Source organism: Centruroides vittatus, unplaced genomic scaffold (assembly GCF_030686945.1).
Source record: "Centruroides vittatus isolate TY-2023 unplaced genomic scaffold, ASM3068694v2 contig_1078, whole genome shotgun sequence".
In the NCBI taxonomy this organism is placed as follows: Eukaryota; Metazoa; Arthropoda; class Arachnida; order Scorpiones; family Buthidae; genus Centruroides; species Centruroides vittatus.
Window position 1 is genome coordinate 71,195 of NW_027120693.1, and position 16,989 is coordinate 88,183.

General features: G+C 35.7%; 1 protein-coding gene across 1 annotated transcript; it reads right to left on the reverse strand.

Annotated features, from left to right (window-relative positions):
- Positions 1-11,105: 11,105 nt before the first annotated feature.
- On the reverse strand, positions 11,106-12,739 carry LOC136974292 (venom protein 7.1-like). The gene is made up of 5 exons (XM_067269132.1): positions 12,456-12,739; positions 12,315-12,385; positions 12,124-12,231; positions 11,266-11,292; positions 11,106-11,186 (listed from the first exon to the last, which is right to left on the reverse strand). The coding sequence occupies exons 1-5, from the start codon at positions 12,541-12,543 to the stop codon at positions 11,106-11,108; spliced, it is 375 nt and encodes a 124-aa protein (XP_067125233.1). The 5' UTR covers positions 12,544-12,739.
- Between the last annotated feature and the right edge of the window lie 4,250 nt (positions 12,740-16,989).

The window sequence follows — 16,989 nt, forward strand, 5'->3', positions numbered from 1 at the left end:
ACAAACGACTTTTACCTATGTTTTTTTAAACTAATAAATTTTTTTCTAAATTAACCCTTTTTTGCGTCTTCGGTGACGGGTCAGACCCGTCCGGTACATGACATTTCCATAATAGTTTTAAACAAATACTGGAAATGACAAAAATAAACAATTTATGTATTTTAGTTCTAAAATACAAATAATACATACATAATACAAATTGACATGATACAAACAATAATAGAAAAACTTGTTTTTTTATTTTTTATAAACTAACTCTATTCGGCGATTTTTTTCGGCAAAGTCGTTAATTATTTTATCATAAAATTCGCTGGTCGTCGACTCTATCAACGTATTTAAAAGCACTTTTTCTATCGAAAGCAACGCTAGCGACGACAATCTTCCTCCGACCGCGTGTTCCTGGCCAATGTATGAATTCGCTCCGTGGTCGAAAAACTGCGCTCAGCAGATCCACTGGTAGATGGTACCATAAAAATTAATGATATTAAATTATATAATTCTTTCACTACGTCTTTGTTCGGATCGACATTAATTATAATACTTTTTATGTCTTAGAGTTACTTGTCAATATAATCCGGACACGAATATAAATATTGCGATTCGCTACGTTATTTAGATAAATCAAAAAATTTTCCATAAAATTTACTTAATTTAAAGAATTAAAACATGCTTGGAAAATTTTTTTTTCATAATATTAAAATTATTAACATTTAAAAGTGATAATATTCTAAAGATTTTCTGAAAATATAATTACAGTATAATTAAAAGAAAATTATTATTAAATATAACTTTGCGAAGAAACGTACAGTACATAAAAATAACATTGAATACTCTTTACTTTTTAAATCTTAAACAATTCACGTAATCAGACAGCTCCCTACCAGTGGCTAACTAAAGAATAGAATCGTTGAAGCGTTATGGTGTGTAGCATCCACCGGCTAAACCGGCTGAGGTTGGTGCTCTGTAAAGGGCATGCGCCAATGCCCTCTGGCTGCTTTACCCCATTCAGTTATTCTCGCTGTGGAAGCTGTCTCGTAAGCGCTTCCATTCCGCCACTGATATTCGAATGTACAATAACAATCTTATCGTTTTTTTCACATGTAGTATAGAAATTTGTAATAAGATACATAATGCAGTTATAATAAAATATTAATTTTAATTTATTCAAAGTACGTGAAAATTTATATTTTAGAAAATACAAAAGAAGGTTATTGGAAGGTGGAAGCGGCGCTTCCACAGCTTCCAATGACGGCACGCCACTGGTATACACTGAAGAGCAATTGAATTAGGAATAGCTAGCATTAATGAAAATTTTGAGTTGTGCGTAAGCGTGAAAGTGATTTGCAGATGAGGTAAGCAGTTTGACAAGATAAGGAGTGGTGCTAACGATATCAGTAATCAATGGTGATATTCAGCGGGTTCGCACAGGTTCCCCGAACCCGTTGTTAAAATTTTCAGTTTTCCGAACCTTGTTAAACACACGGAACATTTCTCAGTGGTTTTTTTTTTTTTTTTAATATATTAAAATATACGTATTATACTCTGTAATACTACTAAACTAGAGCCTTATACCCTGTTCGCACCGAGCATTTCAATCTAGATTGTGAGCAAGGTCGGGGACTATGTCTTGAGTGCGATCTCTCTCGACCGTTTCAATCTCGACCGAAACGAGGTTTAATCGCGATTGATTCAAGAGAGTTCTTGAAACTAGATCCAGTCATAAGAGAGATCCTACAATCTCACGCGCGCGAGATAATACAAGATGGCTGTGGAACACGTGTGGGGCTATGGACAGCGAAATAAAAAGGATATTGTATTTCGAGAGATGATGACATCTATTATCAACAGTAGTGCCATTCGGGGTGAAAAATTTCTCTGCCTAAGAAAAAAAAAAGAAAAAAAAAAAGGGTCGACAGCAATAATATACTATTATTACATTATTACCGGGTCTTCGCCCAGGGCTCGTTACGTTCCAAATACGCCACTGATTATTAGATATATCGTAAGAAAAGGTATTGTATTTATTTCTAGCGAAAACTTCCATTTCGTTTGTCGGTGATTGTCAGGGAAAAATTTTCTGCTAGCGAAACCTTTGTTAACTATTTCGAATATCACCACTGTCAGTAATAGTCAGAAGCAAAATGGGTAAGAGTAAAGATCTAAGTGCATTTGATCGTGGAAAATCGTCGGAGCCCGACGAATGGGTCACTTCATTTCGGAAATAGTGGAAACACTGGGATTTTCATGCACCACTGTGTCGAGGGTGTACAGTGAGTACGTCGATTCAGGTAAAACCATCGCTGCCAGGGTCAACTGCCACGGACAACAGCGTGTGGATGAGCGAGGTCGTCGGCGGCTAGCCCGTATTGTAACAGCGGATAGACGGGCCACAGTGCAACAGATCACCCGTCGATTTAACGCTGGTGCACAGCAAGGTGTAAGCTGCCACACCATAGCCATCTCCTCTCAATAGCCATTTCAATAGCAATTTGCCATCTCCTCTCAATAGGGTACAGGAGTCGTCGTCGTCCTATGAGAGTCCCCCTCTGACTGCACAAAGCAGAGCACAACGATTAGCATGGGCACGGGAACATCGCCAATGGACCATCGAGATGTGGGGAAAATGTTGCCTGGAGTGATGAGTCGAGATTCACTTTGGTTCCTACCAATGGCAGAGTACGTCTACACCGTAAACCACATGAAGCGATGGATCCTTCTTGCCAGCGGGGACTCTTCAAGCTGGCAAAGATGGCATTCTTGTGTGGGGACTGTTGACATGGACTGAAATGGGACCCCTGGTACGTGTGACAGCGTCGCTGACAGGTGAACGTTACCGGGATATCCTTGACGACTATCTGCTCCCGTTTGTTCGTTCTCGATAGCCCACTACAAAGATTGTCTTTAAACAAGACAATGCACCGTGCCATCGCTCCCGAATTGTATCGGAATGATTGGATGAACATTCCACAGATCTCCACGTGCTTTCCCGGCCATCACAGTCACCTGACCTCAATCCAATCGAGCACATCTGGGATGCAATTGAGAGAGATGTTCGAGGCTCCGACCACCTTCCATCTAATCTTCGTGATTTGTGGGAGATTATTCAGGACTCGTGGATACGTATGGCTTCCCATCACTTCCAGTGTCTTGTGGAGTCCATGCCAAGATAAATCACAGCCGTCATCAAGGCAAAAGGTGTTGCTAAACACTACTAGACAGATATCCCCAATTTATTTATTTATTTATTTATTTATTTATTTATTTATTTTATTTATTTATTTATTTTAAGCATTCTGGTACAAAGACCCTGATGCGGGGATAGAACAAAACAAAGTATACATAATCTTATAAAATAACCAAACATATTTCACAGATATATTCATCAATTGTAATAACATTAATAATTTAAAATTATAATTGCAAAATTTATAAACTAAATCCAAATCAGAAAATAAAACTTAAAGAACTACTTGGGAGAACTATCCGAAAGAAATTAACAACCAACAGAGCTAAAACTTACCTAGAAAGAAAAAAAACAGCAATTCAAACCAATTGTTCAAAAGAAAATCGGATAGTCTCCCAAGCAGTCCAAGCAGCCACAGATTAAATAGTAGGCAGACCACGCCCCAAAACGTAATTTACATAAATAAGCACAGCTTTCGCTTTAAGCCTAAAAAAAACAATGAAAAAGAAATCGAAAATCAAATATACAATAAACATTATGAAATAATCAATTTAACCCTCTTTATGAAAATAAATACCTTAAAGAATAAATCAAAATCAGAAATAACTTTTTTAAACTGATTAAATGAAAAATTGGGAACCCCAAAAGTCTCCTCACGTAATTTTGACAAAAGAGAACAAACAGCAATAATATGAAATGCATCCAATGGTAAGTCCGCCACACCACATATGCAAATGTCCCTTCTGTAATTACATAAAAAACTTAATGAATTACATCTTATTTGCATTAATACGGCCATAACATTAGAAGAAAAATTACTATTATAAATAGAACAATCAAAAAAAGGTTTATTCAAACTCTTATACCATTCACAATAAGAACTTAATAATATGCCATGATTCAACTTCAAAATATAATTATCAAAATTATTTAACTTTAGTAAATAAACACTATTAAAATCTTGTAACAGATTATCAAAATCGATTCCGTTCCTTGAACAACTAGCCCACCAATACTTCGACAAAGGCAACTGAACATGTTTCACAACATAACGCAAACAAATCTTACTAAGGCGTTCTTCATTTAAACTCAACGTTCTAAAAATCCAATTAACAGATTTGTTCAGGATCAAACAAGACAAAGGAATCAATGAACATTCCATAGACACTAGATAACTAGGAGTACACCTTGGAAGCCCGTACATTCTCTTAACAAAAGTAGTTAATACCGTATCCAAACTCTCCGCCTGAAACCCCCACACCTCCGAAGCATAAAGGAGAGATGAGCCCACCACGGCATTAAATAACCTTAACCGATCCTTCAAATTACACAACTTAGCAGACTGACACATATGAATAACTTTGTCCATTTTTATCTCAGCATTAACTTGACAAGACCTCACATGAGTATTAAAATAACCATTACTTTTAAAAATTACACCTAAATACTTATATTGAGATACAACCGAAATTGGAACACCTCGAAACCACCATTTGTCAGCCTTAGAAGCCTTACCACCATTTCGAAAGACCACAATTTTTGATTTAGCAAGATTCAATTGTAAACTATTATCGCTTAAATAATTATCCAGAAGGTCAATCGACCTCTGTAATGACCTCGGAGAATCCGCCACAATTACCACATCATCCGCATACGCTAATACTTTAACAGACACACCACCGACAACTATACCATCTCCGCCGGAATCATCAATACAATTTAATAAATCATTTAAAAATAAACTAAAAAGAATAGGGCTTAAGATACAACCCTGTTTAACACCCTTATCAGAAAAGAAAGGCTGAGAACAAAAATTCCTCCATTTAATCCTAACATTCGAACCACTATATAACTCTGCCAATAAAGATACAAACTTAAAGCTTAATCCAAACTTTAATAATTTCCTCCATAATAAATCCCTATCAACAGAATCAAATGCTGATGCTAAATCTATAAAAAAAGCATAAACCTTACGCCGTTTCCTACTTAGTGTCTTAGAGATAACAGTATACAGAATAAAAATATTATCAACAGTAGAGTAACCTGCACGGAAACCAGCCTGACTCTCTGACAGAATATCTCTCAAATTCAACCAACTTATTAACCTGTAATACAAAACTCTACAAAAAATCTTAGAGACGCAGCACAACAACGAAATACCTCTGTAATTAGTAAGCACCGACCTTGAGCCACCCTTAGGCACCGGAACCAATAAAGAACTCTTCCATTCATCTGGAATAACACCAGTTCTCAGAACCTTATTAAAATTATCTAATAAACAGAGAAAAACACTATCAATTTTCCAAAATTCAGTAGGAATACCATCTATTCCCGGAGCACCGCCAACAGTCGACTTACTTAAAACGACTCTAAATTCCTCCTCCGAGATGTAAGAATCCAATATTTCGTTTGACCAAGTCACACAATCATTAAAAACCACTAAATCAACATCATATGGACTTTCAGAGCCATAAAGGGAGAAAAAATAACTGAACCAATCAAATAAACTAATATTAACCTTAGCATAATTTCCCCTTGCTTTACATAAATTCCAAAATAATCTATTATTTTTATAAAAATTTTTAACATTTTGTAACCTTTTACAAAATTCTTTCTTCTTTGCTAAACATAATTTTTTTACCAAACTTCGGTATAACACAAAAACTCTCCTCTGAGCCGGCAAACCATTTTTCTTGAACTCTAACCAAGCTCTATTTCTGGCTCTAACCATTAATCGACAATCCAAGTCAAACCAATCATTAATTCCAACCATAGTCTTTTTCCTTTGAGTCAATCCTTTCACTTTGGCAAAATCCAATATCACCTTACTTAGCTCCAACAAAGATAAATTGGGAGTCTGCTCCAAGCAACGCCACAAATCAGCGGACAACGACTCCAGCTGACCACTGTCCCAGAAAATCCTCTGGTAACAAGTACCAGAACCGCCCAAAGAATCTATGGCACGATCTTCCAAATAAAGTACTATCGGGCAGTGATCGGACCAAAAACAACTCTCTACTCTAAAACATTTAATACAGTTCCACACAGAAGGAGTAACCATTCCCAAATCAATTACTGAGGACCCTCGGTTGGAAACAAAAGTAAACTCTCCCGCTTCATCACCAGAAGCACGACCATTTAAGATTATTAGATCATTATCTGCACAATACTCAAGAACTTTCAGTCCTCTCACATTCATATTTACATCTTTGGAGGCTCTACTTCTCTTATTAACAGCAATACCACTACTATCACATATATTTGTCGAAATCACATTATCGTTCCCAGTCCGTGCATTAAAATCACCCAACCAAATCCAATTCGATTCGTCGACCTCAAACCTGGACAGTACATCAAAAATTTCTTGCCACCTTTGTTCCTGCATATAAACAAAACCAATATTAAACTCTCCTAATGGTAGCAGAATATTAATCAATACAATGTAACTATCCCTATAAATAATATTAAATTTCAAAGATGATTTAATGCAAAGCAACCAACCAGCCATAGGTCTACCCCTACTGTGAGCCCTCAAAGCATCACCAACAATACAATGATATTCTCTTAATTCCTCCCAATAGCATCTGCTCCCACCCTTAATAAACCAAGTTTCCGATAAAAAGACCACATCATACTTCAATAAATAACTCCAAAAAGACCGCGGTTTATTACCAATCCCAGCACAATTCCACGCCATAATAGAAAACACAGAAGACATTACTGGTTGCTATGAGATCGGCACCACCTTAGCTGATACTTCATCGACTTTATACCGAACTCCATCTACCAGTAACTTATCATAACTTAACCGAACACTTCTTGCTCCTTCTTCCCTTTTTTTCTTCCCAAATACCCTTAGGTTGTATCTGATATCTCGCAAACGTTTAGAAAAATCATCATACACAGAAACATTAAGATTCCGATTCTCAAATACAGTCTTTTTAAACCTCAATTTATCACTAAAAGACCCAAATTGGCAAATCACTGGTCTGGGTTTATCTCCAACTCTCTTCCCAACCCGATACGCGTTTACAATATGCAGCGAGGATAAATTTAATGTATTAACCGCAAAAGAATTAACAGTGTCAAATATTTCCAAAGAAGTCTCCTCTTTCCTCTCTTCCAATCCGTGGATAACAACATTGTTCATCCTTCTCTGATTATCCATAACATCCAGTTCTCTCTCAAAAAAAGAAAATTTCGTGAAAATTTTATCCATATCCAACGAATGCCCAACACCAGTTACCTCCCCTCCAACCTTTGACTCAACCTCCCCCAACCTCATCTCGAAGTCAATCAACGCCTCATCTACATTCTGAAGCCACTCTGTCAGATGATCCAGTCTTCTGATAAATTCATCAACCTTACCGTTCAGCGAAACATGCAATCGCAATAAAAGCCTAACTCCCTCTGCCACATCAAAATTTGAGTCCTGTAATAAATTCGCAATATCCTCTTCACCAGAAGAAGTCTCACCCCTAAACCTAGCTGTTGATCTTTCAGGAACGGTTGGAGAAAAGGTCTTCCTCTTCCGAGCCTGGGACATAATTATAAACTAGACTTACCTAGAAAGAAAAAAAAACAGCAATTCAAACCAATTGTTCAAAAGAAAATCGGATAGTCTCCCAAGCAGTCCAAGCAGCCACAGATTAAATAGTAGGCAGACCACGCCCCAAAACGTAATTTACATAAATAAGCACAGCTTTCGCTTTAAGCCTTAAAGAATAAATCAAAATCAGAAATAACTTTTTTAAACTGATTAAATGAAAAATTGGGAACCCCAAAAGTCTCCTCACGTAATTTTGACAAAAGAGAACAAACAGCAATAATATGAAATGCATCCAATGGTAAGTCCGCCACACCACATATGCAAATGTCCCTTCTAGAAAAAGAAAAAAAACAGCAATTCAAACCAATTGTTCAAAAGAAAATCGGATAGTCTCCCAGATATCCCCAATTCAATTGCTCTTCAGTGTATATAAAAAGATCTTTGTTTTTTTCAAACTATAAATGTACATAAAATCATATGAATTAAGTAATTACGTTAAAGTTCTTTATCCTTTCGCTGCTTCCAGAGAGGAGGAACACTGCATTTTTATTTACTTTTTACGAAGTAATTCTAATAACAAAAGTTTTTCTATTCTAGTGGTAAGCGTCGTAGTAGAACCATTGTGATGTTTACTTTCCCACAGTGCAATAATTTACGTTACTCTGTGACGAGTTCAACGCGAATATGCAGTGGCGTAACGAACATAATTGGTGCACGGGGCACGACACTTTATTAGTGCCCCCCTCCAGAAACACATATAGTTTGTCTTGGAGACCATTTGGGTGCCCCTCTGCGAGTGGCGCCCAGTACACCCCCTTGCCCGTCCTCGCTACGCCACTGCGAATATGTGACGTTATCATCTCCACGCCACTTTCTCGTATTCGCTCGCGTCTGTGTAGTCTTACCAGGGATGTTTTTAATCTACGTTTTCTTCTTCTTCTTCTTCTATCTGATATGGAGAGTTTAGCACGTTTTCTCTTCATAGATTCCAAATAGAACAATTTTGACCGACAGAGGGCGCAAAGACTAGCAGTTCAGTAAACGATAGTGTGTTTTAATTGCTTATTTACTTTTATACACCGGTGTTTTCCAACCATTTTGGATTAGCGACACACTTTGCAATTAATTAGATTCATGCGACACACCATATTTTTGAAAATTCTTTTCTAATTAATTAAAAAGTTGCCAAAAGTTTAAAATAAATTACTTTAAATTTAAAAAATTTTGATAATAAAAAAGTTAAACCTAACAAGAGAAAACCGTGCAATTTTACAAATTTATCTGTATAAATTTATTATTATTATTCCTTTATTATACACATCAAATAATGATTTGCTTCCATCTTAAAATTAAAACCACAATTTAAGAGCACGTTTACACCAGCGACTTTTAGTCGCGTTACAGAAAAATCGCTTGTCGCCTCTTCTTGCGATTAATCGCATACCCAACCATCGAACTAATTTTCACTTGATTCGAAGTATAATCCTTGTAATCGTTTCTTGTAATCCATATAGTTCTAATAAATTGCCTTGCAATTCTTTCTAACGCCGATTCACTTGGACATCCAAATAAACTCCGTGAGAATTTTCGAAGGCAATGGGACCTTTAGTGACTTTGAAGAGAAACAGTGTTTTACGTGTTGCCTCTTCTTTTGTACGTTTCTCTTCGTCAGAAACACCGGTATCTGACCAAATTTTGAAGTCTCGGTGTGGTTCCTAAGGCCGCCGCAAACTAGTCGATGTGATTGCTTTGGACTTGACGTCAGAGGCGATTTTTATGATCACGTACCTGTTTTCCTTCGATGATCTTACGATGTGATATCATTCGCGACGTAGTTCTAAAGAGCCAATGAACATTTCATCGACTACTACTCTCTACCAACTGTGGCTCGGTAGCTTGAAAAATGGCGCCCACGATTTGTTGATGTTAGTTTCGGCTGCTTTTGTCTGTTGCTTACTTGGCAGAAATTTAATAAATAAATAAAAACAAAAACGGCTACCTGTAAAGAATGGAATAGGTATTCTTTCCCCTGCCGAAACGTGACAAAGATCACAGCACAAACACGTGCACAGGAACGCACGTACAGTACGTTGGGGTACTTGGGCACATGCCTCCTTTGTAGTCGGTTTGCTCTTTTCTTAATCTCTAAGTGCTCCGAGGTTTCAATTTTAATTTTAAATTATTTATCCATTTTCATCACAGAAAAATTTTTACTGACGACAAAATTAAAGTAAAAATATTTGTTATTAATCGAAAATTTGTTTTAGAGGATCGTGATTGTTCAGTCAAGTACCGAGGTACCACTGTATTTGATTAATTTAACGCGAGTTCGATATTTATTTGATATAAAATATCGAACTCGCGTTGTGTATTTTATAAAATATATAATGTACCGTACATATCATGCCCATTATTATAGATTGTGCCATCCCATTTTTGAAATCAAACCCTGCACGTGCAAGACCTTCCTGTGCATGTTCAACCTTCTTTCTCGCAAACATTCGAATGCGTATGAGCGTCCAACTTCTTATATCCGAGAGTCGTCGAAGGGTATGACGTATAGTGACATCGATTCGAAGACCGGGCGATCGATGATCGATCTAGTTTCGTTCGACGTCGCTCAGTTTGCAGCAGGCTTAACAATCGTCCAATCGAACAATTTAAAAAACATTTCCCTAGACGAGTAACGATCTCAGGATTAAATGTGTCACATTTAAAGGAAACGAAAATAAGAGATAAAATCTTACTAACTTCCCTGTTTAAGTTTGCAATCTCTGGCTTGCTTAAATTATTAAAATCATTAAAAAGTCCCTGGATCCTCACAATCATATGCATTGAAATTTAATATTCTGTGTACAACATGATATACATAGATTTAACGATGACGTCAAGTGGTACGTGCCTGGATATAATGGGCCAAAACAAAAATAAGTAGGATTCGGATTTTTAGGTTAAAAACCTTATATTCCCGTCTGAGCAGCAAGATGAGTGTAACATAAAATCATGAAAAACAACATAATAAGTTCTTTACACTTTCGATGTGCCTAAAATTGTTCAATATAAATAATCTCGATAGTTTTTCTATATGTATAATAGCTGAAAATATACATATATCACGCGTTTGCTTTTAATGGATATAAGCTACAGTCTACAAGCAAGTAAGGATGTAAGATGCAAGACATCTGAGGCATCACCAATTCAAATTTTAATGCTCACGATTAATGCTAATTAATTAAGTTGTAAAACATAATAACGAGAACACATAGTTGTAATGCTAAATTATCAGTTTATTGTGTTACGTATATTTGTGATTAACAATAACATCAGATTACGGTGTTTGCGTAATGTCGAAAGTGGGATCCGTTAGGCTGTTTAAGCGTGAATCATGCAATATTTACCATGTTCAACTGCATCGTTCATGTCCTTCTGTGGAGGTGGAAGAGGTCCCAATTTCTGATTTTAAATAAAAAGTAATTTTAAAATACAAATAAAATGTGAGAAAGAATAATTTCCATTAAAGAATCTTACTTGCATGTTTTTCCGCTGTACAAGCCCACATCTAAAAGATATTGAAAGATGTTAGAAATTACATCTATATATATAATTGAGAAGAGTTGATAATAATAATAATAATAATAATCAGCGCAGAGCCCAAACGGTTAGGAGTTGAAAGTTGAAATTTGGTAGACAGTTAGGGTATGTCACGAGAAGGGATTTTTCGAAATTCTTCCCCACGGGGCAGAGGGAGAGGATTAAGTCTTAACACTTCCATCAACAATGGAAGTGTAAAGTGACAATGGAAGTGTCAACAATGGAATTGTTAACAATGGAGATGTCAACAATGGAAGTGTTACGTAACAATGGAAATGTTAAGAGCCCAAACGGGTAAGAGTCGAAAGTTGAAATTTGGTACATAATTAGGGTTCGTCACGAGAACGCTCAATAAGAAGGGATTTTTCGAAATTCCTCCCCACGAGGGAGAGGGACAGGATTAAGTCTTAACACTTCCATTGTTGATGGAAGTGTTAAGTAACAATGGAAGTGTCAACAATGGAAGTGTTAAAGAAAGCGACGTGCAAGACGCAGATGCAGTTTTTTTTTCGTTTTTGCGGGAAATCGAACATATTTTTAGACCCATCTAAAAATTCTCTAATTAGTCTGGAAAAGGAGGGACCCAATTCTTGCATTCTGTGAAAAGGGTAAGATTGACTATAACGTAATCTTAAACTTCGTTATTGTTACTTTTGCCCGAGCAACGCCGGGTCTATCTGCTAGTTTTAATATAAAATAAAAGTTATATTGTTGAAATTATCCACGAACATTTAGAGCACCAATTGTAAAGTATTAAAAACTATAAAAGAGTTAATAGAGCGTAATTAAAATGTCTTACATCGTGGCTTCCATGTACGCCATTCATGCACATATACATTAAGACGGATTGCCATTTGCTTTTAGATTCGTGCAATTTTTTTACGCATTCGTGGATTACATCGGCCCCCTAAAATAACAGGAGAAATGATTAGAAAAACCTTTCACCAATATAACCTAAATTCTTTGAAAAATACGTAGATTTGTACTTACTTTTTGGAAGAATTGTGAGCTACGATTAACAGTGCACTCGATAAATCGGACCATGTATTTTTCTGGAACAGCTAAAGGACACAAAAATAAATTTTAAAATAGTCTACTTTAGATTAGATTAATTTAAAAAAATGATCATACAACAAGCAATATCTATAAATTCATTCCCGGTAAATGCTCGAACTCCTACAAATACAGCCAAAAATGAAAATATTACAAATGTCTTCATAATGCTGCTGGTTCTGGAATAACTCTCCAAGTGTTGGTTCAGATAATAAATTGCCGTCTTATAAAACAAACCTTATCCAGAAAATCAAATGTCATTAGTAACTTTCTTTATGCAATCGCTATAGAAAGGCGGAAGTACAATCTTTTCAAATGAAACCTCTTACATAAGAAAGTCAACAGGATGTAACTTACGTGAAAAGTTATTTACGAATAGTAATTACAGATGAATTATTGTTTATTCTTTTAAAGAAATTAAAATATATAATAATTAATGAAAATACAGCAAGCTTTTCAAGATTGGTTGTAGCCTTCTGTAGTAATTCACGCGATCTCCAGCAGATGGCTAATGCTTTTGGTGCTGGGAAACCATTTTCGAAAAAATTCTCGGAAACGGAAGCAGATAGATCCAAATAGGTTTTTTGCATTGAAGTTGTATTTAACTGTTTCTAATAATCGTATGCTTCGGAATTTTGAAAATTAAATTTTTTAATTTTCAAAAAGTCAAAGAAAATTAACGAATTGCATTTTCAAAATTCTGAACTGTACATTACAAAGAGAATTAAATAAAATTCCAACAAACAAAAAAAAAACCTGGTTTGAATCTATCTGCTTCCGTTTCCGAGAATTTTTGGGAAAGGGTTTACTTATACACAAGGCATTACGTTAAAAACGTAATGCTGGAGATGGCGTGCAAATCCGAGCTGACTTACTCACCATTTCTAGTCAAAATCAATGTACTACGGTCTATTGTTACGGGCTTTGTTGTAATTTGTGTTGAATTTTAAGGCAAAATAGGTGGTTGTTCTGCAGCGATGTGGGTGGCTGTTGTTGAACTATAAATTTCCACTGTCTTTCTTTAATCTCGAGAACAAAGTTAGATAGGTGAAAATGGAGACCAGATGTAAACACCTTAGGAGTAGAAAGCTCCGTTTAACTATATACGAACGTCCGAAGCAAATCGGAAGTCATGTTATTTTAATTGAAAACTTTCCCCGAAAGACGTTCGGTAAGTGGCACGACTGTATTGTTAAAGGAAAAGTACGATGTACAGGGGTAAGCCACTACTAATTAGAGGTGGAAAGCATATATTTTAAATTAAATAAATTAAAAATATGATTGGAAATTGCAGCCAGCCATTGTGACGATATCACAATAAATAATTGCTCGTTGGAAATGTATTCTAAGCCCAATTTACGAATTCTAACTAAATACCGTATTAATTATAGTATTTACTTCATTTATGGATGTGGAATTCCGAATATATCAATATAACCAAAATACAATCTAATATACAAAAGAAATAATAACGTTTATACAACTTAAGTAATTAAAGAAGATATTAATAACATAATCTAAATGTTAAAATTTCAACATTCATTCGGCATCCGGCTAACCAGGAACATCCTCGTACAAAAAACAGACGTTTAAGGAAGATAATTATTTTCTCAGACTTTCTTCCACATGCACTTAAAAGGTAGGAATGAAGGATCCGGTAATTGGCTGCAGCTATCACGTGATTTTGACTTCTCTTCCTCTTTCTCTCCGGAAGAAACACATGAATGCATTATATAGGGTTGTATTTGTTCCCATCAGGAAACCTTGTGCTAATTTCGAAGGAAATACACACACACACACACACACACACACACACACACACACACACACAAAAAAAAAAGACAGCTCCGCTTCAAACAGAGTAAAGATTAAGAGACTAAATTTGGCACGGTAACTTGTATATAAGAGACGAGGCTGTTAAATTTTGGGGTTAGAGTTCGAATGGGTGTCACTTCTAATATGTCGAATGGGGTCGTCGTAGTTAACTTTTTAATCGTTATTGGCAATAATTTAAAACTCTTCTCTATCCTCAAAACTAAGCCTTTCCTACTGTTTTTTAAAATAATTAATAATATAAAAGTTATTTTTAAATAAGTTCTCATAACAGCTTGGGAAAGTTGCTACGTTTTTTGCTTTGTCTACGTGTTTTGCTTTGTCTACGTGTTTTTTGCATAAATAAAATAATTCAATGTAATAAAATGTTTTATTTTGTTTATTTTCAAATTGAAAAATGCACATCTTGTAATACAGTTTTAGCAAAATACAGCGTTAAATTTAATGTCACACGGTACTTTGTACCATAACACAGACCCCTTTCTCGACTTCCGGTATATGTGGAGCATGAGCAGTTGTGAATATTTTTGGGTCATTTGAACACTCGTACTAGATTTAGGTAAGAAACATGCCCGTATATAATTAATTATTAACTTCGAGTCTACCTTTTTTTTTTTTTTTCGAGAACAGGAAAAATTTCAGAATAACAGTATGAAATTTTCAGAACATGTGAATAACAATAAGTATGTATTGTCTATTAAATGAATCAACTTGGATGTTAACCAATGAGCTTCAGCCATTGGTCGAGTAGTCGTGGCAAGTTACTTCTGGGGCCGTATTCTGGTCACTGTCTCTGGTCTCTCACAAGCCGGTCGCTGATTGGCTAATCCAAATGATTAGATAATCAGCGACCGACGAGAGACCAGAGACGGTGACCAGAATACGGCCCCAGATTTCTTCCTCGTCTGTTGAAAACGTCATCGCCATTATAAACAGTGTTATGGAAGCTTCACATTCTGGTATTGGAATATAAAGAAGTTGTTAAATGTATTATTCTTTACGGTTAACGCATTCTATAAAATATCAATATTAACACAGTTACTGGAAAAGTCGTTCTGCCGTCTAGTGAGAGAAAATAAAATAAAATACACACATTGCCTGACATTTTAAGCGAGAATTACTGACATCATGATTGGTTTAACTGAAGCGACATCACGCGTGAAGTGGCTCTCAGTACGTGGCTATTATTTCATGCGCAAATTAAAGATGTGGAGCGCTCTTTAATACAGTCGAATAAGCAAACCAATGAAAGCTCGTGTTGTTTGAGACATGATTTGCCATTGGTTTGTTTATCTGGTTGTATTAAAGCCGCTGTACTTTTAGCATGCCAATAATCGCGCATTATAAATTTATGAGGTTTAATACTATTCGAATACGAACTTATAAATGGAGAAATTGCATGGTTTTTGTAGGTTTAAATTTTTATTTTTTTTCTGTTTCGGATTACGCTTCTGGTACTTGAACGAAATTCGGAAAAATGTCTTTTTGCTAATAAGCCAGTCTTTTGTGTAACACCTTATTTAACTTGGAAAATGTAGAAGATAACGTTTGAAATCTCATTTCTCCAATCAGATCAAAGGAGCTTTTTTTTTTTCTTTTTTTTTTCTTAACTCTTTCCGCCCTGTGGCCACTAAGAGGGCCTCTTTTAGTAAGCCCATTATGGGTTCGGCCAGGCCCACAATGGGGCGACCGAATGGTGAGGGACGGGGCCCGACATATCCGAATGGACCACCCCCGAAAAATTCCTGGGGATTTCTCGACCCGTTCGGATTCGATCCCGGGTCCCCCAGAGCGGTAGGCTGCCACCTTGACCGCTCGGCCATCCGGCCAGATCAAAGAAGCTGTGAGTGTTAGTCACTCTGTTATAGGACCATTATAGATCCTTATAGAATATTGTCTGGACTAAAAACAATAAAATTAGTGGAAAATGTAATAATTATAAAAAACAGTTCGAATGAAACGTCGTGGTTGGCTACCCTTGATGCCTGCCTACGGCAGACAGCATGGCACGTTGGTCTCAATTTATTTTTTAATTATCAACAAATTTTTATTTGCCAAAAATTTGTTGTAATTTCGACAAAAACAATTGTACGGAGAAAAATATTTCCAGACATTTTATCCTATTTAATTCGAAAAATAATTTCCGGAATCGGGAAACAAATTTCTTTTTAAAATTGTCGTTACTTAACAATGAAACACGTAATATCCGCTTAACAATTTTTATAACAATATCAATTATTTCATTGTTTTCGTCGTGTCCAATTAAAATCGTGGATTACTTGACGATACAATGCAAGGATAAACAGAGAATTAATATTTCACGTTCGGAATTATGCCATAACAGTGGAAGAATGAAGGAGGCGATTCTTTTATCTCCAAAATATCAATCTATTACGTTTCATTTTTCGTTTCACTTTAATGTAATGTCATACATCGTAAAGTAAGTTTCTTTTGCATGGTTCTGTTGATCAATATTCAAAATAATTTTAAATGCTTTCTACCTCTTAAATTAATTCATTCGCTTTATTATCGTAATCACTTTTTTCGTAGCGTTATGAAAGGAAGTCGTCCACCGATTACATCTCTGACATGCAATGGATATATACCAGTGATTCTCAAAGTGGGGTCGCTGAAAAATTGATGCCAGATCAATTTTTTTTTTCAAATATTTTATAAATTTACTATGGATTGATGTTTAGAAATAATAGAAATAAAAGATATATAAAATAATTTTTACATAAATAAATTGAACATATAATAATAAAAACAATATAAATAT